Source organism: Pseudorca crassidens, chromosome 14, assembly GCF_039906515.1.
Source record: "Pseudorca crassidens isolate mPseCra1 chromosome 14, mPseCra1.hap1, whole genome shotgun sequence".
Taxonomy (NCBI): domain Eukaryota; kingdom Metazoa; phylum Chordata; class Mammalia; order Artiodactyla; family Delphinidae; genus Pseudorca; species Pseudorca crassidens.
In genome coordinates, this window is record NC_090309.1 from 11,176,157 (window position 1) to 11,198,892 (window position 22,736).

Below are 22,736 nucleotides of genomic sequence, written 5' to 3' on the forward strand. Positions count from 1 at the left end.
AGTTGCATTTTTCTACCATTTTATATAACTAGAATCATAGTATGTACTTGTGTTTGCCTTTTTTCTCTTATTCAGCATAATTATTTTGATATTCAATCATGTTTTTGTGTACATGAATCTCTTCTTCCTTTTTATTGTTGAGTAACATTCTATTGGATGGATATGTTACAAGTTGTTAATCTGTTCATTTGCTGGGGTCCTCTCGTGCTACTTTCCATGTTTTATAAGTTCAGAAAAGACCATTATGAACGTTGGGGTGCAAATCTTTGTGTGAATATATTCTTTCTTGCTTTCTGTGTAATAACAAGGGGTGGAATGGCTGAGTCATATGGTAGATATATTTTTAACTTTCTAAAAAAACTGACAAAATGCTCTTCAGAGTGGTCATACTATTTTCCATTCCCACCAGCAGTGAACGAGTGTTCCAGTTGCTTCACACCCTTGCAAACATTTGGGATGGTCAGTCTTTTTCATTTTATTCACTCACGTGGGCTAGTCTCATTTTGGTTGTAATTTGCATTTCCCTAAGGACTAACAATGTTGGGCCTCTTTTCATGTGCTTCAATTCCAATTCTGTGCATTCTTTGGTGCAGTTTTCTTTCAGATCTTTTGCCCACTCAAAAAATTACGTTGTTTGTCTTCTTATAAAGAACTTATTTATAAATTCTAGTACAAGACCTTTGTCATGTATATGTTTTGCAAATATTTTCAGTCTGTGGCTTGCCTTTTCATTGTCTTAAGTGTCTTTTGAAGAGCAAAAGCTTATTTTTTATTTTGATAAGATCCAGTCAATAGATTATTTCTTTTATGATTTGCATTTTATTTGTTGAATTTAACAAATTGGTGCCCAAACCAAGGTCACTAAGATGTTCTCGTATGTTTTCTTCTAAGAGTTCTATAGTCTTAGCTCTTACATTTATGTCTATGATCTATTTTGAGTTGACGCTGTATAAGGTGAAGGATTTTTTTTTTTTTTTTTGCATATGGCTGCCCATTTTTTCCTGGCACCATTCGTTGAAGATTCCATTTCTATACTGAATTTCCTTGGTCCCTTGTCAGAAAAAAAATCGACCATGTACATGTGGGTCTGCTTCTGTATTCCTAAGTCTGTCCCACTGATCTATATGTCTATCTTGACACCAACCCCACTGATTATTTTAAATTTATAATAAGCTATGGCAATCATCAAGTAAATTATCAAGTTTTATAATAAACTTTATGAGAGGATGTAGGGCTCGAGAGGTTCCCGGGCTGCTCCAGTGTGCCTGTCCCCATAGCCTGGAGGGTCTTGTGCCCCTTTAGGCAGTGAGGCTGGAGTGAGGGGAAGCTTTGAGGTCCTCTCCTGCCCTGGCACAGATAAGAAGAGAGACAGGGACTCTGACTCAAGAGTCCAGTCCAGGCTGTACCACCCAGCATGACCAGTTAGGCTAATTCTTTAGAGGGAAAGACCAGATGTGATTGATGAAAAGCACCAAAGAGGCAGGTGTCATTTCCTCCAGACAAAAGAGACAAGGAAGACAGCAGCACAGCAGCTTAGGAAAACCAGCCACTGGTAGGTTCAGCGAAGAGCGTGGCTATAGAATTCGGGAGACCCAAATATCCCCCTTTTCATCCCTGTCTCTCTACTAAAAAAAAAAATAAGAAGAATAAAATCCCTGGGCTTCCCTGGTGGCGCAGTGGCTGAGAGTCCGCCTGCCGATACGGGGGACACGGGTTCGTGCCCCGGTCCGGGAAGATCCCACATGCCGCGGAGCGGCTGGGCCCGTGAGCCCTGGCCGCTGAGCCTGCGCGTCCGGAGCCTGTGCTCCACAACGGGAGAGGCCGCAACAGTGAGAGGCCCGCGTACCGCAAAAAAAAAAAAATAAATAAATAAAAATAAAATAAAATCCCTACCGCGGTTTTGGGTGTTGCAAGAAGGGGCACGTGTGAATTATACTGAGGAGAAAGCTTCAGCTTCTGGCAAAGGACTTCTCATAGGGCTCGGGTGAGAGGCCATGCCTGGCTTGGGAGGCACACACACCAGGGCGGTGTGCCTGGAGGCCACACTGGGCTTCAGGAAGACCCCGGAGGAGACTCAAAGCCCATAATCACAGGATGAACAGAGACGCCCCCCGGGGAATCAGAGGCGTGGACACTGTTAGAGGGCCCGAATGAGGTTGTGGTTGGCTCCGGGGAGGACAGCGGGAAGATGCTCCCGAAGACACCAGAGCCATGAACGGACTAGGAGATAGGTGCTGCTTCTCCAACTCTTGGGAAGTTCTGGCCTATGGTCTGTTTGGCTTATAAAGCCCAGGACGCCCAGGACCTCATCACTACATGTGTTGGGACAGAACTGGGACTAGAGTGCCTCTCTGTCCCCATGAAGTGATCTTTGGGAACCTGGAGTCCCCAGTCAAGCTGAGACAACCCAGCGCAATCGAGATGCCCGCACCATGTCTCCAGCTATGCCTGAACCATTTTGGGGGCAAAAGCATTAAGACAATCTTGCAGAGTTGGCCACTGCTGGCCACAAGAAGGGACACGGGGGGGTGGGGGGTTCAACTTCCTCAACTCTCCCTGTTAAACAACAAAATTTTTACAGTTTTCAAGGAGATAGATCTTAGCCTGCTTTTCCCTTTTCGTTTTAGCCAAAATTACCCTTGACAAAGTTTCGTGTAAAACAGCAAAGAGTTAAGAATTCTCTACTTTGAGAAAATCTTGTAAAAGTAATGCCCTAAAGGTGTTCCCCAAACTCACATTTCCGGGCACAGACAGCTTTGGGCTAGTGCATCCCAGCCTTGGAGTGTGGGCTCGCATTCCAGGAGCTGCCCTGTGCAAGGGTGATCCGTGGTGCAATGCATTAGGAACTGTTGCGCACTGTGTCCCCTTTGGAAGATTCACAAAGTGATCAACATATCAAAGATTCCAAAGCCCAGGAAAAGATGCTCCACATCATTAGTTCATTAGGGAAATGTAAATCAAACCCCACTTCACACCCACTAGGATTGCTAGCATAAAAAAAGAGGGACAATAAAAGGCACTGGTAAAGACATGGGGAAATTAGAACTCTCATGCACTGCTGATGGGAATGTAGAATGGTAGCTACTTTGGAGAACAGCTGGGTGCGTCCTCAAAATGAAATATAGAGTCACCGAGTTACCCAGTAATCCCACTTCGAGGTATATATCCAAGAGAATTGAAAACCTGTTCACACAAAATGTGCCCATGAAATGTCTACCAACTGATGAAGAGATAAACAAAATGTGACATCACTAGACAATAAAATATCAATCCTCAACAAAAAGGAATGAAGGGCTGATGAACTAGACGAACCTTGAAAACATTATGCTATGGAAGCCAGTCACAAAAGGCCACATGTTGTATGATTCCGTCTATATGACACGGCGAGGACAGGCAAATCTACAGAGACAGAAGGTAGATTAGTGGTTGCCTAGGTGGGAGGGTCATTTCAGATGGCCACAAGGTTTCATTTTGGGGTGATGAAAATGTTCTATAGTTACCATGGTGATGACTGCCCAACTATAAATATACGAAAAGCTATTATAGATGCAAACTACTATATATAGGATGGATAAACAGCAAGGTCCTATCGTACAGCTCAGGGAACTATATTCAATATCCTGTGATAAACCATAACTAAAAAGAATATGAAAAAGAATGTATATAAATGTATAACTGGATCATGTTGCTGTACAGCAGAAATTAACAAAACATTGTAAATCAACTATACTTCAATAAAATAATTTTAAAATAAAACCTATTGGACACCTAAAATGGATAAATTTTGTTATGTATAAATTCTAGCTCAAGAAAGCTTTTTTATTTTATTTTATTTTATTTGATCATGCCGTGCGGCTTACAGGATCTTATTTCCCTGACCGGGGACTGAATCCGGGGCCTCAGCAGTGAAAGCACAAATTCCTAACCACTGGACCATCAGGGAACTTCCAATAAAGCTTTTTTTTTTTTTTTCCTAAAAAAAAGCTTTTCAAGAAAGCCTGTGCTAAAGAAATCTGCCTAAATTGGTCCTGAATTCATCTAACCACCACATTTTTTTTTTCTCACATTAACACCCAAAGAAACTGATATCCTGAAAAACATGCTTTAGGAAAAACTGCTTTAGAAAACGGGAGTTTGGTGACAGAATTTGTTTCTGTGAACACAGCTTTGGCATGGTTGGGGTAAACCATTTTATAATTTATTTACTTTTTTTGTTTGTTTTTTTTCGGTACGCGGGCCTCTCCCTGTCGTGGCCTCTCCCGTTGCGGAGCACAGGCTCCGGATGCGCAGGCTCAGCGGCCATGGCTCACGGGCCCAGCCGCTCCACGGCATGTGGGATCTTCCCGGACCGGGGCACGAACCCGCGTCCCCTGCATCGGCAGGCGGACTCTCAACCACTGCGCCATCAGGGAAGCCCTTATTTACATTTTTTGACATGTCAATATCTTGTCTTCTTGTTGGCTTTATGTACATTTGGGGAAAGAAAGTGTGATTTTTGTCTCTTTGAATCCCTGTCCCCCACCAGCCATAGAGTAGTTTACACAGTAGGCATGCCGTAAATATCCAGGTGGGACTTTGTGTCTCTAATGAGTTAATTCAACCAGTCAAGCCAATCAGAAATTACTCATTAAGGGCCTGCAAGCGCTAGGCAGTGTCCTGGGGGCTGGGGATACAAGAGTGAGGAAGGCGGATGTGGGGCTGCCCTCACTTAGGGTCCAGTGGCTGAGTCCCTGCCAGGCACCACACAGTGGGGGCACCTCTACCTGGGGGCGAAGTTCTAAAGTCACCCCAAGGCACAGTTTTCACGTAGCCAAAACTTCTGAAAATCCTAACGGCGGTACCGCATTTGAGATCACCTCCTTTGCTATTGAAAAGTCTACACAGCACATTTTTTTCTCCAACGCTGGAAAAGATGCTTTCTCTGGTTGAGCCCCAGTTTCAGACTTCTACTTAGAGGCCGTACTATAAAACAAGGGGCCTCCAGCCTGAACAGCCAGCAGGAAGGACAGCGCAGACGGACAGAGGGATGCACGAATGTACCCTCCCCTCCCTATACACTCCTGGGTATAATGAGAATGACATACGAAGTATTGGCACTGTCCAAATAACTTTGATTTATTTAGAAAAATGTGTTGAATTTGCTTAAGTGAGCTTGTAATGTGACTCTCCTGTTTCTGGAAGTTCGGCCTGATCTACAAACACTGGGCTTTGAAGGAAGAAAGAGGCCCTGGAGACCCAAAGGACAATTGGTCCACAGCCGGCAAAACCTGAGGACAGAACCCACTAACCTGGGGTCTCTTAAGACACCCAGTGAATTCCTGGGAAAGGTGCCCCCAGGAAACCACCTCAGGAAGGAATTTGAATGTGATATGAGGACCCCACTGAGGATACTCCGTCCAGGCAGCCTCTCTCCTGTTTTAGAAGCAGCAGGAAGTCTCTGGGGAGAGCTGACAGGCAAGGTTACCAGCTCCACTGAGAGTTCCTGGGAAACCGGTCTTGCCAGCTTCTGTGGGGTCAGAGGGCAGCCTTCCCAGCAGGCCGCCTGGCTCTCTAGAGGCTCCTGGGACCCATCCCACCCCTAGGAGACGGGGGCAGGAAGTTTCAGCAGATTGGGCTTCTGGGCCACTGCCCAGCGAAGTACCTTCTCATCCCCCCAAATGCATCTGAGCACAGAAGAAATGCAAGCCTCAGCTGGGCGCTCGCAAGAAGCTTTGCAGCCAAACGCACGGGGGGCTTGATGAACACCTGGTCTCTCACTGGTTCCAATGCTCGGAGCTACCCAATTTACATGTAATTAAAGACGCAAGTTTCAAACGCAGAGTCTGGGCTGGAGATAGGAGGCCTCCCCCATCAGATAGTTTTGTTTTGCTTTCCCTCTGCATATGGGCCTTAAATTTTGCCAAGAAAGGTTACAGGGGCTGAGATTGTTTAGTTTGGAGAGGAGAAAGCTCAGGCATGACTTAACTACTGTCTTCAAATACTCAGAGGCATTTATTACAAGGAGGGATGGGCTGCCTCTTTTCTTCTTAAACTGCAGGAACAGAAAGCAGTTGGAATAAAGGAAGGTCTGCACACTGGGCCCTCCCTGAGGGCGCCCCCTCCGTGGCTGCTGCTGCCAATGTGGCCATCTGAGAGGGTTAACATCAGTGGAGTCACCCAGGTGGCCGCTGTGCACCCACTAGGACGGCCCAGACATCTAAGTCTGGTCTCTAGCAGCCAAGATGAAGTGCAAAGATTCTGTCGGTCCCAACTGGGGTTGGGAGCTGCCCCTGCAACCAGCAGAATGCTGGCATACACTTGGGTAACAGACCTATGAGGATGAAATGTGAGAACCAGACCTCTCTGACGGTGGGTGGGGTTGAGGGTGTGGTGAAGGAGCAGGTGGGCTGCTTGGGAGGCCAAGGCAAGGGGCTGACCAGGCACAGCCCCAGCTGAGCTGCAGCGGGAGGGTTCTGGATAGAGTGAATCTTCTATATTCTTTACCTGCTGTGGGACCAGGGCTGAGACCTCAGACACTGTGCTATTGTGATATGACAAGAAATATATATTTGATTTTCATCCTCTGTTCCAAGCAAGGAGCTCCAAAAACCTTTGGGATTTCCCAAGTGATAGGGGAGAGAAGAGCATCTTTTGTGATTCATAATGAGCCCTTTTAACCATACCTGAATTTATGCTAATGAGGTGATCCTTGGTGGGGTTTCTGGATAGCTTCAGGACCGGGGCTGGTTGCCAGAGAAAGTAGCCATATGACTAGAGGGTTGGAGCGTTCAGCCCACCCCCAACCTCCATGGAGGGGAGAGATACTGGGGACTAAATTAATCACCAAGGGCCAAGGATTTAATCAACTCTGCCTACGTAATGGAACCCCCATAAAAACCCTGAACAAAGAGGTTTGGAGAGCTTCCGGGTTGGGGAATGCATCCATGAGCCAGGAGGGTGGTGCACCCCAAACTCCATGGGAGCAGAAGCTCCTACATTTAGGACCCTTCCAGACCTCTATCCAGCCGTTCGTTTGTATCGTTTACAATATCGTTTACCATAAACTGGAAATAGTAAGTAAAACTATTTCACTGGGTTCTATGAACTGTTAGAACAGATGATCAAGGCTGAGCAGAAGGTCATGGGAACCCCCAATTTGTAGCCAAACCAGACAGAAATGTGGGTAACCTGGGGAACCACTACTTGTGATTGGCATCTGAAATGCAGGGAGTTTTATGGAACTGAGCCCTTAACCTGTGGGTTTTGTGTTAACTCCGGGTCGTTAGAATCAGAACTGAACTAAATTGTAGGACATCCAGTTGGTATCTGCAGAGAATTAGAGAATTTCTTGGCTTGGAAAACCCACGCATTCGCTATGAGAAGTATTGTGAGTAAAGGAACAACTCTCCTTTCAACAGCCTTCTCATTTGTGGTTCAGTCCATGGCCCCCTCTCCAACTCATCCTCTCTGTAAATTCCATCCACGCTGAGATCTAGTTCTCCACCCTCACAACTGCTGATCAGTTCTACCTGTTTCTCTCTATTCCTTAGGGCTTGGTTAGGTCTTTGGGGTCCTCCCCCAACTTATTCCACACCCCCTGCTCCTAAGCAGATTCTGTTCTTCCCTCAAGATCCAACTCAAGTGCCCTCTTCCCCCACCCTTGCCCAGGCTGCCCTTCTGCAGCTAGGCGCCTCCGTTCAGCTCCTCTGCAGGTGGGATCACACATCAGGGGCTGATGGCTCTATGCCTTGGTCTCGTCTTCCCAAATGGAAGTTCCTTAAGAGAAGTCTCCCGGGGACTCCTGCTGTGGCTGGGCTCCCAATCCATCATCACGGCCCTGACCAGTTCTCAGATTATCAACCCATATTTCAACTGCCCATGGAGGGTCTTCACAGGAACTATCTTCTCTCTCAAATTTGCTCCACTCCTGAGTTTTCTGCTCGGAAAACTCCCACGCCCTTGGTCAAGTCTTCATCTCCCTCCTCCCTTGCTGCCTCATGGCACATCCTCAGCCCTACCTCAGTAGCCCCTCTGCTGCCCATCCCCAGTGGTCCACCCCCACCACTCCAGAGTGGCTTCCCCTCTTCCCCTGACACTTAGGGGCCTCAGGAGTTCTCCTCTTGCCAAAAACTCACTTCCTACAGTGCTGCCCCAGAAATCTCCTTGAGTATGGCTCTGACCATGTCGTTGTCCTGTTTGGAAATGTTGGTGGCTCCCACCACCTACCGATCTGGGCAGCAAAGGCCTCCCTGCTCAGGCCTCCACTTTCCTTTCCAGCCTTCATTCCTCTCCACAAACTCTCTGCTCTGCCTATCACAAATGTTTGGAGTTGCCTATAAGTGCCTCACTCAGTGATGCCACATTTCTTTCGCCTCTGTTTCCCCACCTGGGAAGTCCCCGTGGTCCCTGGAGCTCCCACCTGCTTCCCATGAGCCAGTTCTTCCCATTCTGCTAATTCAGGGCCGAATGACACCCACTGCATGAGGTCTTTTCCGATCTCCCCGTGGTTGGGGGGAGGAACCGTGGCCCCCGACTGTCACAGCACCTCGGCTGGGTCTGTCCCTGTGATGTGCAACCATCATCCACCCTCAAGGTTAAGATGTCCACCCTCAAGGAAGGACTTGCGTTGCTGACAGCTTCCTACTGTGGCCCCTTCAGGGACCACCTCAGGTGCACGGAGCCAAGCAAGGTTAGAGCCCTTCCTGGGTGGCCACTCGTCACTGTAGGGGTGTAAGTGCATCTTGACCCAACTCAGGACAATTCCAAAGGGTCATCCTAGCTCCAGAGTTCCCTGTAGGGTCAGCCCTATGTCACTGTCCTAGTCTCTCACCGCCTGTTCTTACTTCTCCTCCTCCTTTCACTGGTATTCATCCTGAGGACACCCCACAGTAAACATTCTACCTGCTAATCTCTGTTATGCACTGAATTGTGTCCACCTCAACATTCACATGTTGAAGTGCTGACTCCTAGGACCTCAGAACGCGACCTCATTTGGAGACAAGGTCTTCAGTGAGGTAGTCAAGGGGCAATGAGGTCATCAGAGTGGGCAGTCCTTGGGACATCCAGATGAGTAGCTGGGGCCAACCCATCAGAGTGGGCAATGTGATGGGACAAGCCAGATCTGGTGGGAGCCTCAACCTGGCTTTCTAGTATACCTTTTCCTAATGCATAAAAATTTCTCACCATCTTCCCCCATGACCTTGGTGATTTCTGGGGGGACTTTTCTCTGCCAGCCCTTCCAATTTTTCAAGTTGATCTGTTGGATCCTTTGGCTTTTAGATTTTCGTGGAAGAGACTCTGCTCATTCCTGCTTCCTAGCCTTTCCGTGAAGTCCAAAGGCAAATGCCCTGACCCATTTCCCACTCCTTCCATTTGGCATTCCCTGGTTGGTGAGTCAGGGGCAGCCTCCCTTTCCATTCTTGTCCAGACACACATGCCAGCTTGTTCAGCTGTACACAAGTGAGGATAACAAGAAACATGTTCCAAGCTGGCCTCGCCTCCATTCTGGATCACCTCGTCCCTTTGTTCCTCCTTCCTCTAGTCCAGGGGTCCCCAGCCCCGGGGCTGCAGACCTGTGCTGGTCTGTGGTCTGTTAGGAACAGGGCCGCACAGCAGGAGGTGAGCAGCGGGCTCCAGCGAGCAAAGCTTCATCTGCAGCTCCCATCCCCCGCCCCCGCATGGCTCTCAGCACCGCCTGAACCATCCCCCAACCCCAGCCCCAGCCATGGAAAAAGTGTCTTCCAAAAAAACGGTCCCTGGTGCCAAAATGTTGGGGACTGCTGCTCTAGCCCCTCTATTGCTGCGGTGCCAACACCTACATGGGCTCGCCTTCTGAATGAGTGAAAGCACGTCTTTGTTTTCCGAGGTGTAGAGGAAGCTGGTGAAGGGCAGACACTGAGTCATGAACACAGCCCAAGGCAGTAGGAGACCAGAGAGGTGGTTTCTTGCTAAAGGTTCATATCCTAGACCCATACTTCCTCAGCCTTTTGTGTCCTGAAGAGTTTCTGGAAAGCTCTGAAGTGTGTGCTCTTTGAGGCTGTTTTAGAAGTGAGATTTTTTTCCATCCCAGGTCCTATAGCTCCTGACCTTTCTTGTCTGTGATGTCTTCGGTGGTTTCTCCTCCTTGTCTTTGAGAATGGCCCTGCCCCTCCCTCCCACGTGGCACCCGCAATGTCTTCCAGGGATCGTGGCTGAATTCCAGGCTCTCTTTGCGCTGAGCCCGTCTGAGACCTCAAACCATTGTAATGAGTCCCAGGCAAGGGTATTCTTTTTTCGACATCATCATTCTTCCTTTGTCTGTCCTGCAAGGGTCACAAACTCCACATGTTTATGGTGGAGCCACTGTGTGCAGGGTGTTGTCAGTGGTAGCAGGGAAATGAGGTCTCTGTTCTCAAGCTGTGTTCGGTTTAATGTCCTTCGGAGGGGTGCAGGGAGGAAGAGAGGGAGAGTAGAAACTGATGGATGGCCATCACGTGCCAGGTGCTCCCAATCACAACCTCCCAGCCAAGGCGTGCACCCCTCAACCAGGTTAACAGGCTGGACCTGTGTGGATTTCTAAACAGAGGAACTTCAATACTCGAATTAGGTTGTTCCTTTTTCCCAGTTTTTAAATATATAACAATGTAACTAGAATGCTTCTGTTTCCCCCTCTGGATTTCTTGGTTTGAAATGGGGTTCCTCCAGCCAGTCAATTTGCTCAGTCAAGTCCTGGGTGATGGTTTCTCTAGGACTTTCCACTCTGTTGCCCACTGTGAGAATCAGCTCATCCACAAAACACCGTCCTGTCCTGCGGCCACCTTTCCTCCTCTGTCTGGTAGCCTTGTCCTGCTGGACCACGTTCCGGTTGAAGGCCTGGGGGCCCTGGCTCCCGGCTAGCGGACACAGCCTCATCTTGCTCGTGTTTCTCCTGGTTGCTGGACACAGGCCGTGGCATTGCTCTGCACACTGTTACCTGGAACTCTCCATTCCTTGGCTCACCCCATCTCCAGCCCTGTGGTACTCTATGTGGGCCCAGGCTCACCCCCCTCCACTGCCTGGGAAGCCCGCCTGAATGAAGGGGTTCAATACCCATAATACTGGTGGTTGAGGAATGGGGGCCAGGAGAGTGTAGGTTGGCAGTGACACAGACATTCAGAAGGAAATTTTGCATATTCATAATATATTGGTAAGTGGAAAAGGAAGCTTACAAACGAGTGTACGATAGGATCATATATATATGTATATATGTCTACGTATGTGTCTGTATGTATATATATGTGTATATATGTGCATATATATACATACAGATCATATATACATATATGTATGCATATACACACATATACATTTAGACATACAGGATAAATGCATTACTCTGCAATTGCACACCACTCAGATGCATAAGCAGAGAGAAAAATGCCTGGAAAGATACTAGAAAATTTTTCGATAAAGTGTAAATGTAAACAGCAGTGGTTAGATTGTAGGTGACTTTAATTTTTTCTTTTTACTTGGTTGTATTTTCTAGTTTTTCTGAAAAGAATGTATTATATAACAAAAAATAGTAAGAGAAGAAAAAACAAATTGTTTTCTATAGCTGCAGTCCCCAGCCTTTTTGGCACCAAGTACTGGCTTCGTGGAAGACAATTTTTCCACGAGCAGCGGTGGCAGGGTGCGTGGGGACGGGGGCGGGTTGTCCAGGCAGTAATGCGAGCAATGGTTCAGGCGGTAATGTGAGCGATGGGGGGCGACGGGGAGCTGCAGATGAAGCTTCGCTCCCTTGCCCGCTGCTCACCTCCGGCTGTGCAGCCCAGTTCCTAACAGGCCGCGGATGGCCACCGGTCCACGGCCTGGGGGTTGAGGACCCATTTTCTATAGTATTTCATAAAATCCAAGCACTGCTCTTGGGAATGTAATTTTATCTGTGGATCCAAGGCCAGGGGGGTGGGGTTGAGGGGTGAAGTAGAGGCTGCCATGGGTGGTTTTTGACCACTTGGTGGGAGGGTCTCTGAGCTGCTCAGTCTCCCGTGTCAGCTGATCTGGGTTCTAGATCTCACTCTGCTTCTGAACTCTCTGTCCCTCACTTTCCTCTGGAAAATGGGCAGATTCAGCTAGCATCCCAGGGATGGCAAATCAGAGGAGGTATATGAGCTTCTCAGCTAGGCTGACAAAGATGCTGAGCTTGATCCAGCTTCCTTGGGAGAGAATGCTGTGATTGCTTAGTGATGTCTGCTCTGGGAAGCACATGGTAAAGTTGCCAGGAAACCCTCCCAGCTGAACACACAGCTGCAGTCCTGCCCTCCTGGGCTCCCCTGACCCTCCTTCAATACCTTGATTAAAACTGTTACTGTGTTTAGCAATTACACAGTGGGAGCTCTGTCTTTTTTATTTTTTAATTGCCAATACCAGAGTCTGACTCACATAGGCATTCAGGAATGAGTATGAATTGTAGGTGGATTACTCTGAAAGGAATGAACACATGTGAGTTCAATTGCTAAACATAGGTGTGCAGCTTTTCAAGGAACTCAAGGTCGTTGTTTGGATGTGTAAATTCTGCTTCATTAGTGTACTGTTTAAAGCACACCAGGTTTTAAAATTAATATCTGTTAGAGACAAGAAGCCACCACATTCCATCATCCTATGTGGGTTTCAGTGTGTGTAGGAGGATGATGTGGGCAGAGAGCTCTGACCACCAGCCCACCATCTATCTTTACCGTATATATTTTTACTGAGGTATGATTGATGTAAAACATGACATTAGTTTCAGATATATTTGATATATCTTTGTCATACTTTTGACCTGCCTTATTATATAGCGTGGTGGTTTGGACTCAGGGTTTGAATTCAGGCTGGATTATTTGGGGCAAATCACTTTATTGTCACTTTACTGTCCCCAGGCCTCAGCTTTCTCATTCACGAGAGATGCCTTCTGACTCTGAAAGCTCCATGACCCTGTGTTGGTTCTCAGTCTCCACGGAGACTTCTTTCCTCCTGAGACCTCCCCTGACCCATTCTCCAGATGGATAAGTTGGTGGCAGCTTCTCTCTTGTGACTATTTTAATGAGACATCATTCGCACCTGAAAATTTCAGGGAAACCTCGGAGATCTCCCATCCTTCCCTTCCTCCCGGACCTGCACACTTTTCTTTCAAACAGACTCTGCCGACTTGGACCTGGAGCTGCTGTTCCTCATACTTCTCCCCATGACCCCAGCCTGCTTCTTTCTCTCTCACTCTCCCCCCACATCTGTCCTGTTCTTTTTTTAAAAAAAATAATACTTTTTTTTTTAAGATTTTTTATTTTTGATGTGGACCATTTTTTTCAGTCTTTATTGAATTTGTTACACTATTGCTTCTGTTTTATGTTTTGTTTTTCTGGCTGCGAGGCATGTGGGATCTTAGCTCCCCAACCAGGGATGGAACCCGCAGCCCCTGCATTGGAAGGCGAGGTCTTAATCACTGGACTGCCGGGAAGTCCTGTGTCCTGTTCTTTTTCCTTTTTTTTTTTTTACAGCCCCTTGCTGTCTTCCTATCTTCAGCTCCCAGGGAAGGGAATGTTACTGCCCTTCTACCCGCTACAACAGAACCTTCCAGAGCCTCTCCCATCCCTGGTCCGTTTCCTCAGTCTACCCCCTCTTCCCCCCCCCCACCCCCCCATCCAGTGCTCTGACCTGGCTCCTCAACATGGCGTTTCCCCCTCTGCTAGGGCGGATGGGCACCTGGACACCGTCTGGTTAGGAAAAAACAGCCCAGGCTGACAGCTCCAACTACTGTAATTGCTTTCAAGTGTTTGAATGTGTTATGGATGGGAGCTGGGCCACGGGCTGGGGCCAGAGAGCTTCGCATATTCACAGGATGTACTTGGACAAACAATCCAGGACTGCAAAGCCTTCTGGCTGCTGCTCCCACCCCAGCTCCATCTGACCTGATGCTAGTCAGAGCTGCTTCAGCACAACACGTTGGTGTTCTTGCTTTCTTCTCTCTCTCTCTTTTTTTCGTTTAATTTCTATTGGAGTAGAGTTGATTTACAGTGTTGTGTTACTTTCAGGTGTACAGCAAAGTAAATCAGTTATACAAATATATATGTCCATTCTTTTTTAGATTCTTTTCCCACATAGGTCATTACAGACTAGCAATAGAGTAGAGTTTCTCTTTTAAACAGGTTTCTAGTGTCTTCAAGGATGCTGCAGCAAGATTCAGCAGCTGGGGGACCAAAGGTACCCTCCATGTGGGGCTCCCCCTGGGGGAGAGCTAAGCCCCCAAACCTGCAGCGCCGTGCATGTAAACGGCAGCTGGGAGGTGGGCACAGGGCTCCTCTTCTCCCCAAGTCCTGAGCAGGAAAATTTTTGTCATAAGCCCAGTGGCGACCCCAGGGACAGAGCGAAAATAACTGAGTGGCCGCCTGACCTTGGACACAGAAGCTTCTGGAAAAGCAGAGTGGCTCAACGCCTGGCATTGTTAGGAGGCTAGGGGAAGCTGATTAAGTGCTCCCTGTGGCCTGGGGCCATCCTGGGACATGGGGGCCTGGGGACTGAGTAGTCCAGGGCCAGGTGTCTAAGTGGCAGGGCTGGGTGGGAGGGTGTAGGTCTTGGGGCAGGTCTTTCGCGGTGCTCCTCTGCGGGAAGCGGCCGGGAGCTCTCTCCCCACTCTGCTGGGGGGGTGGGGGCATGTGATAAGATGAAAGGGCTGCCCCTCCATCCTGTCCCTGGAGCTGGACTGTGCTCCCAGGTCCATCGCCAGCCTTGCTCTGAAATGGCTCAAAACTCCTACCGGCCTTGCTGGTGGTTGGCCCTCACCCCTCTGCCTGGGATGAGAAACACACCCTCTCCATCCCCGTCCTCAGTGGCTCACCAAGCACCAGATCTGAGCCCCATCCATATGTGATCTCACCAGACCCCACAGCCTGGGACGCAGGGGCCAAGGCCATGCTCATGTCCCAGGAGAGGAAGGTGAGACCTTGAGAGGTAAGCGGCTGGCCACCGTCACACAGCTAGAGTCGCCGGGCTGGGCTGGAACCCAGGTCGCTGACTCGGCCCGAGCTTTATCCCTACAACTGACCAGCGTCAGCCACAGGTGGTCTGTCTCGTAGGAAAGGCACAGATTCCCAGTTGTTAGAAACATTCTGGTTAATGCTCAGAGTTTGGAGTTTCCTAACCATACAACCTGAACAGATGGTCTCAGCTCAGGGTACCAGGAGGTTAACATCAAAAATGGAGTAGGAGTACTAGTAATGGTGTAGTACAGATTCTACACTGAACACCTAGGTTTTGTTTTGTTTTGGTTTTTTTGCGGTATGCGGGCCTCTCACTGTTGTGGCCTCTCCCGTTGCGGAGCACAGGCTCCGGACGCGCAGGCTCAGCGGCCATGGCTCACGGGCCCAGCCACTCCGCGGCATGTGGGATCTTCCCGGACCGGGGCACGAACCCGCGTCCCCTGCGTCGGCAGGCTGACTCTCAACCACTGCGCTACCGGGGAAGCCCTGTTTCTTTTTTTTTCAATTGAAGTACAGTTGATTTACAATGTCGTGTTCATTTCTGCTTTACAGCAAAGTGACTCAATTTTCTATTCTTATCCACTGTGGTTTATCACAGGATACTGAATATAGTTCCCTATGCTCTCCAGTAGGACCTTGCTGTTTATCCATTCTATATATAATAGTTTGCATCTGCTAATCCCAAACTCCCAGTCCCTCCCTCCCCCATGCCCCTCCCCCTTGGCAACCACAAAACTGTTCTCTATTGAAGACCTAGGTTTTAATCCCATGTTTGTGCTTCCTAATTAGCCCTTAGGTGTGGGCCTTTGGTCTTATTCATGGAGGTGGCTTAGAACTCACACAGACCCTCACAGGCCTCAGTCTCCCCGTCTAGACGGGAAGAGTAGCCCCAGCTCTCCCACGGGGTGAGGGCTAAACGAGCCCAAGCGTGTGAAATGCTCAGCCCAGCCCCGGCCCGGACGGGTAATGACTGTTAGTATTAGTATTAGCGTGAAGGGCAGTGGCCGGGGGCCAATCACTCAACCTCTGTGAGCTTCCATTTCCTCATCAGCAAAACAGGGAAATAAAAATAACCATGACACAGGAGGCTGGGAGGGTCAGAAGGAAAATCCTTGTAGGCGGTCAATGATTTATACCCGCAGTAGCAACTTGTTCGAATCTCCTCTGAGCTTTACACAGCTCTGTTAGACGCTTACCCACCGTTTCCCAAAGCTGAGCGTTACTGAGCACTGGCATCCCGATCTCTGCGCGTTTTTAAAGATGTCCAGGCAGTTGTGTCTGAGAATGCAGTACCCTGTCGGTCCCAGACCCCTCCCCCCCGCCTTGTTCTCCTTCTTGTGGGCTACATGTTCCACTGTGGCCAATGGGAACTCGTAGGAACAATGAATGGGAGACTTCGGGGGCAGGGCCAGCTCTAATCTCTACATCTTTGTGTGACTAGCAAAAGGAGCCCCTTCCCTGGGGTGGACATGCCGAGGATTGGGACCCGGATGTGAGCTGGATCTTACCCCCATCTCCTTGCTGTCAATAGCCGCCCCTCGTGCCCCGACCTGTGTCCAGGCTGTGAACCTATGTGTCAGGGGCAAAGCAGGGCTGTAAAGGGACGGGAGAGAAGCCGGCCGAGCACGAGGCAGTCAGTAGAGTGGGGATGTGGGGGCTGAAGGGCCCAGTCCCCGAGTCCCAGGTGCCACGTGACCAGCTCTGGTCAGCACTCCAGGTGTGGGCCCACGAAGGCCAGGCCTTTCAACTGTTCAGGAGAAGCCAGAAATCGAGATATCTATATAAAGGTTTCCCACTTTTAATGATCACTGTGCAGGTCAGAAAAACACATCTGGGGCTTCCCTGGTGGCGCAGTGGTTGAGAATTCACCTGCCGATGCAGGGGACACGGGTTCGATCCCTGGTCCGGGAAGATCCCACATGCCGCGGAGCAACTAAGCCCGTGCGCCACAGCTACTGAGCCTGAGCTCTAGAGCCCGCGAGCCACAACTCCTGAGCCCACATACCACAACTACTGAGCCCGCGCACCTAGAGTCCCTGCTCTGCGGCAAGAGAAGCCCGCACACAGCAGCAAAAAGCAGCCCCTGCTCGCCGCAACCAGAGAAAGCCCACGTGCAGCAACGAAGACCCAACACAGCCAAAAATAAATAAATAAAATAAATTTATTTAAAAAAAAAGAAAAGAAAGAAAAATACATCTGCAGTGGAATCCTGGGTGGGGGCCACAGCCGGCTCCCCTGCTGCACTTGGCCTCAGTCATAACCATAACCCTGGCACCAGGGGGCAGGGATGTGCCCCTCCCTCCCCCCACTTTTCCTGGGGCTTCTGGCCCAATCACCCCGGCCTGACACTTCACTGTTCCCCACTCTAGCTCTCCTAGCTCAGGGGCTCCCCTTCTATGACCACGTCTGTCCACTAAAAATGACTGCCACACCAAACCCTTGGCCGGCATCCACCTCCTCGCCCCAGAAGTCCTCAACCCCAAGCTGGTGCTCAATGGCTCCCTCCTGACTGCTGGAAGCCAAGAGACTCTTCCCTGCATGGCATCTGGTACCCAAGAGATATCTCTATGAACAAATCCACCAGGTGGGAGGTATCTGCGCCCCACCTCCCAGCTGGTGTCCCAGGACCCCAGGCACCAGCTCGTCACTCGAAGAGCAAATCCTGACCGTTCTGCTTCCCTGCCTTCGCTGTGGCTGTGCCCGCTGCATGTGACTCCCCCCTCCCCAGACCAGTCCTTCAAAACTTAGCACACGTCTCAATGCTTCCAGTGAGTCTTCTGGAAAGACCTACCTGCTCTTCCCAGATCCCTGCTGTCTCGAGGAGGGTTTGACACCAGCGATTTTATACTGGCTATCACTACCTCTCCAGGGCTGCATCCTTTTCCCCACTAGAGTTTGCTGGGCACCAGAGACCCACCTGCAGCCTAAAGTACTTTGGAGTTCTGTTTGTCCCGCACCCAGGAGGTGGTCACCAAGGGCTTAGGGAGAAACTAGGAAACTCAAGCCTTGCTTATCAACCAGTATTATCCACCATTTTTCCTTTCAAATCTCCAGAGGATGGCGAGCAGCATCTGTGTTTCCCCAATTCAGAGAGCAACAGTCCTCTTCGTCTGGCTCCACACCCCATGCCCTGCAGTGCTTGTTTCTACAAGGTCTGTCCTGGGTTTGCAGGAGGAACCAGAGAACCTTTGTGGGTGAGTGTGGCCTTGTATTTTGCTGCTGTTTTTGCGTGTGTGAGCTCCTGTTCGAGAAAAGATCCTTCCAAAAGCAACTCAGCCCGTGTGCCAAGGCCATGCTGAGCACACCCACCTGGCTCGCATAACTGTCAGACCAGGGCTGGCAGTGCACTGCCCCGGGGACACCTGTGAACAGCCAAAGCCAACTTCCGGAGGAGGCCAGCGTGCAAGTGGGGCCATGCACTGGGATCCCAGAAAGGGTCTCTTCTGTGGTCTTGCCCTTCACTTCTCCACTCTGCTTTCTCCTTTCCATGATCAGCTGGAGAGTGACAAAAGTGGTTCTCAGCTCTCAGACGTTCTTCTCAGACAGGACTGTTGCCCAGTAGTGGTTCTGCAGAAAATTCCTATCTTCAGATTTTATAAGATGCAACTTGAATCAAAGGGTTCTGTGATCAAAGATGTTTGGAGAACATTCAACAAACATTCATCATGTTTCTGCAGGACTTCTCAGTGCCTTTAATGTGTATGGCTCTTCAAGAGCATGACAGTTGCCGTAGCGCTTCTAAGATTTTTGAGACCGTGGGGTGTATTTGTTCAAGGAGGCTCTTGAGGGAGTGTGTGGTGAGGAATGGGTGACAGGAGGTGTGGTTCTGCAAGACCAGCACCAGGCCTGGGCCTGCTCACCGTACTGGGCCCTCATGCAACAGGGCCCTCTTCCCCGCTCCAGCCACGCTGGCTTCACTGTAATTGTATTCCCATATGTGTCCTGTCTGGCTCCATGCAACTCTGGCCACTGACTTCCGGAATTCTAAGGCCTGACACAGGCCTGTGTGTCCCGAGGTTACCTCTCGTCGCTGGCAGCCTTCTCTACGAATTCCGGAATGAAAAGTACAAAAGCCAGTGGCCAGACTGGCACGGTTGACCACACGTGGGCAGGACCCATGCTACACTCTTCTTTGTCTGCCCCGTGATCCTGGCATGGCCAGGGAACCCCAGGGCTCTAGGAATCCGGTCGCCCTGCGCTCACACCAACAGACATTTACAACAGAACATGATTTTCACAGTGGCTCCTGGGAGTCTGACATGAGTTGGGCCTTCAGCTGCCACCCCATGATTTTAACTCCTATTTTCTTTGACTCTAAGATGCCATCAATTGTAAGACATGGCATTGTTTTCAGAACAGCTTTTTTTTGTGGGAGGGAGAAAAAAAAAAAAAAGAAACACCCATGTAATGTACCAACTAATTGTAAGACATATCCTGAATCCAGAATAATTAAAATCTGAACAATTGTGTACCTTGGAATTAAGGAAACAGACTATTTCTACGGGTCAGGGTCGGCTTCCTTTTTCATCACTCCTGAGCAAGCTGAGATGCCAGTTCCAAGGCAGAAGGCAGGAGGCTGGGTGCTGGGCAGGTGTTTGATCTCAATAACCACTGACCCTCCACGCTGCCAGGCTCTGTGCTAAGTGAGAGGAGCGTGGGGTGAAACGTGCCCCACCTCTACCCTCCAGCATACAACCACTGGATCCCGTCAGGAGGCAATGCATCCGCTGCAGCTTCCCAGAAGGAAAGGCAGTGGTGTGTGACTCCCAGAAACATAGCAGGACTGTCCAAGTGTGGATGAAGCCAGCTCTGTAGACTGTGCAACAGAGCATCACTCTTTTTTTCTGATATGACATCAAAATTACTACTAATAAAGATAAAATTAAAACAGAAATTTACTATGAGTATTTTGGAGTCATTATGAACTGACAGTGACCCTCCAGTGGTTCCACATCACAGGGGACGCACCTCTGCTCCGTCACTAACGTGATCCCCTGCCTGTTTGCCTCAGTTCTCACTAACACTCTGTCACACTACTGATGGGGGCAGGTCCTCGGGTACCTCCCAGTGGCCCTGGGCAATAGAATCACATTGGAGGAATGTCCAAGTGCAAGAGAAGGCCTGGATGGGGACTTCCCTAGTGGCCCAGTGGTTAAGCCTTCGCCTTCCAATGCAGGGGGCGCGGGTTCCATCCCTGGTCAGGGAACTAAGATCCCATGTGCCTCGTGGCCAAAAAACCAATATGCAAACAACAGAAACAATATTGTAACAAATTCAATAAAGACTAAAAATGGTCCACATCAAAAAAAAATCTTAAAAAAAAAAAGGAGAAGGCCTGGGAGGAGTGACCAGTTGCTTGGGTGACCCCAGGGAGGATGGGAGTCTTCATGAAGTGATGATGTTTGAGGTGGTTCTTAAAAGTCAGGCACAGTGGTGAGGCTGGAAATTTTAGCCAGAGAACCGAGGCTGGAGGCAAGTTGTGGACTAGTGAGAAGTTTGCTGCTGGGACGTGCAGGCTGGGAAGATGTGTGGTGGGAGGTATGGGGGATTGGAGCTGTGCTGGGCTGTGAAGGGAGTTCGGACTTTGAATTTATCCTGTTGATCTGCATCACGTTTTTTTTTAATATTGGAGTACACTTGATTAACAGCGTTGTGTTAGTTTCAGGTGTGCAGCAAAGCGATCCAGTTATACATATACATGTATCTATTTTTCAAGTTCTTTTCCCATTTAGGTTATTACAGAATACTGAGCAGACTTCCCCTACTGTATAGCCCAGGGAACTCTGTATCACCTTCTTGCTGACTGACTTCTAGACCTTATTTTCAACGAATCAGCCGAAGACGCTTCACATGTTGCCATGGCTGCTGCAAGCATCCGCAGTGCCCCAGATACTCTGTTGTTTCATGGATCACAGTCCTGGGGGCAGAGCTCTCATGTAGACCGTAGGCACCGGCACACACACCTTCCATCTGGGGAACCTGGCTGTTCCTCCTTCTGGAATGCTCTTCTCATAGGAAAGTGCATGGCTCAGTGCCCATTTCATCCAGGTCTGAGCGGGCTTCCTTCCTGAACCTCTTACTATGAACCAAGCCCCCTCCTTCTGTCTCCTCCATCATGCCTTGTTATTCTGCAGGGAGCTCTGCATGCATGTGTTTTTCTCTGTCTCTCCACAAGACTGTGAGCTCTGTCTTGGCTTCGTGCTCAGAACATAGTCTGACACTTAGCAGGTGCTCCTTGTTTATTGTTGTCGAATTACACTGTTTTCTGAGTTCTTCCACATTTATTACTTTATCAGGTTCTCAATATTTTTCTGATTTATAAATTGCAAAAACATCTAAAAGAAGCTAAAGGAATTACCCAAGATAGTATTGGGGCTGGGAAGGGGGCGGGGGCACAGAGCCCCACCCTTTTCCCACATGGCATTGACCTTCAGGATGACACGCCCTTGCACCCACTCAGCACTAGCTTGGGAGCCCCAGGTTCTCGGGACTTAGCAGCCTCCTGTTCCAGATGGGCAAGTTGAGGGCCCCTCAGATGAGACTGAGGTTGACACCCACCGTGGGATTCCATCACTTGGTAAACAAGACCCAAATGTGAAGTCTGAGGCGCAGGATGGGGGTGGAGGGTGGAACACCGAAGAGACTTCCCATGGCAGAGGCTAACTCTGGACCCACCTAGAATTTGCAACTTCTTAAAGGTTTCTCTAGCCAAGAGGAAGTGGCCAGGTGACATCCCTGAGGAGGGTTACAGGAGGCAAGAATCAAGCAAGAAGGCATAAGGAGATGACGAGGATTGAAAACCGGCCCCATTTTCCTCGGTCTTGGGAGAACCGGCCAGGAGAGCCACCAGGCTCTGAAGCCGGACATGGCTCACCCTGACCCAGCTCCCATCCAAACCTGAACGTGGACCCAGGGCCATCACTCCCTGAAGCGGCTCCTCTGAGAGCCTCCCGTGGCATCGGGATACAGGTTTGCTCAAACCATCACTAAGATCCACTGAGCCCAGTCTCAGGCTGGCCCAGGTGAGACACGGTTCTGCAGGGTAATCTCTGCTGCCGCGTTGTGTGTATCCACGCTTCACAGAGACCTAGTTGGAGCACCCCGACTCCAGTGTGGGTCTGAGGGCATCACAGACATAATCTCTCAGTTAAGAAGCTTTGGAAATTGAGGCTCCTGAAGGTCGAGTAACTCCCCCCAAATCCATCACCCCATAATAGCACTTCGGGGAGGGAGGTTCTGACAAGCTGACCCTCTGCATCTCTCTGACCCATCACACTGGCTTCTCTGTGGAGCCCAGCACTCCCAGCCCCAGACTCACGGAGCCTGGTATCCAGCAGGGGCTCAAATTATGTTTTTCATGAAGCCCTTCCATGTCCATTTTTACTTTTTTTTTTTTTTTTTGCAGTACGCAGGCCTCTCACTGTTGTGGCCTCTCCCGTTGCGGAGCACAGGCTCCGGACGCGCAGGCTCAGTGGCCATGGCTCACAGGCCCAGCCGCTCCGCGGCACGTGGGATCATCCCGGACCGGGGCACGAACCTGTGTCCCCTGCATCGGCAGGCGGACTCTCAACCACTGCGCCACCAGGGAAGTCCCCCATGTCCATTTTTAAGCCCACGGGTTCAGACAGAAGCCCCTGGGAAAGAGTATTCCCTCCACCCCAGAACGGCTCTGTGGCGAGACCCAGCCAAAGGCGGTATCAACCGAAGGAGGGACTGACGTTTCCTTGAAAGGAATCCCTCTCTTGACGTGACCATTTGAAAACCACCCAGTGAAATGGGAGTGGACTTTTA

At 49.6% G+C, this 22,736-nt stretch overlaps 1 protein-coding gene across 5 annotated transcripts in view; it reads left to right on the plus strand.

The window, feature by feature from the left end:
- The window catches only part of BCL2L11 (BCL2 like 11), a 159,276-nt gene that overhangs the window by 126,620 nt on the left and 9,920 nt on the right, over nt 1-22,736 (plus strand). For 3 of the 5 annotated variants that reach the window (XM_067704369.1, XM_067704366.1, XM_067704362.1), the window contains one exon: nt 18,000-19,263. The exons of 1 other annotated variant lie outside the window; for it this stretch is intronic. In XM_067704369.1, the coding sequence (XP_067560470.1) occupies nt 18,000-18,244 (245 nt within the window). In that variant the 3' untranslated portion in view covers nt 18,245-19,263. Of the gene's footprint in view, nt 1-17,999; nt 19,264-22,736 lie in introns of those variants that run through there. One more of the 5 variants, XM_067704364.1, reaches the window with a different exon arrangement.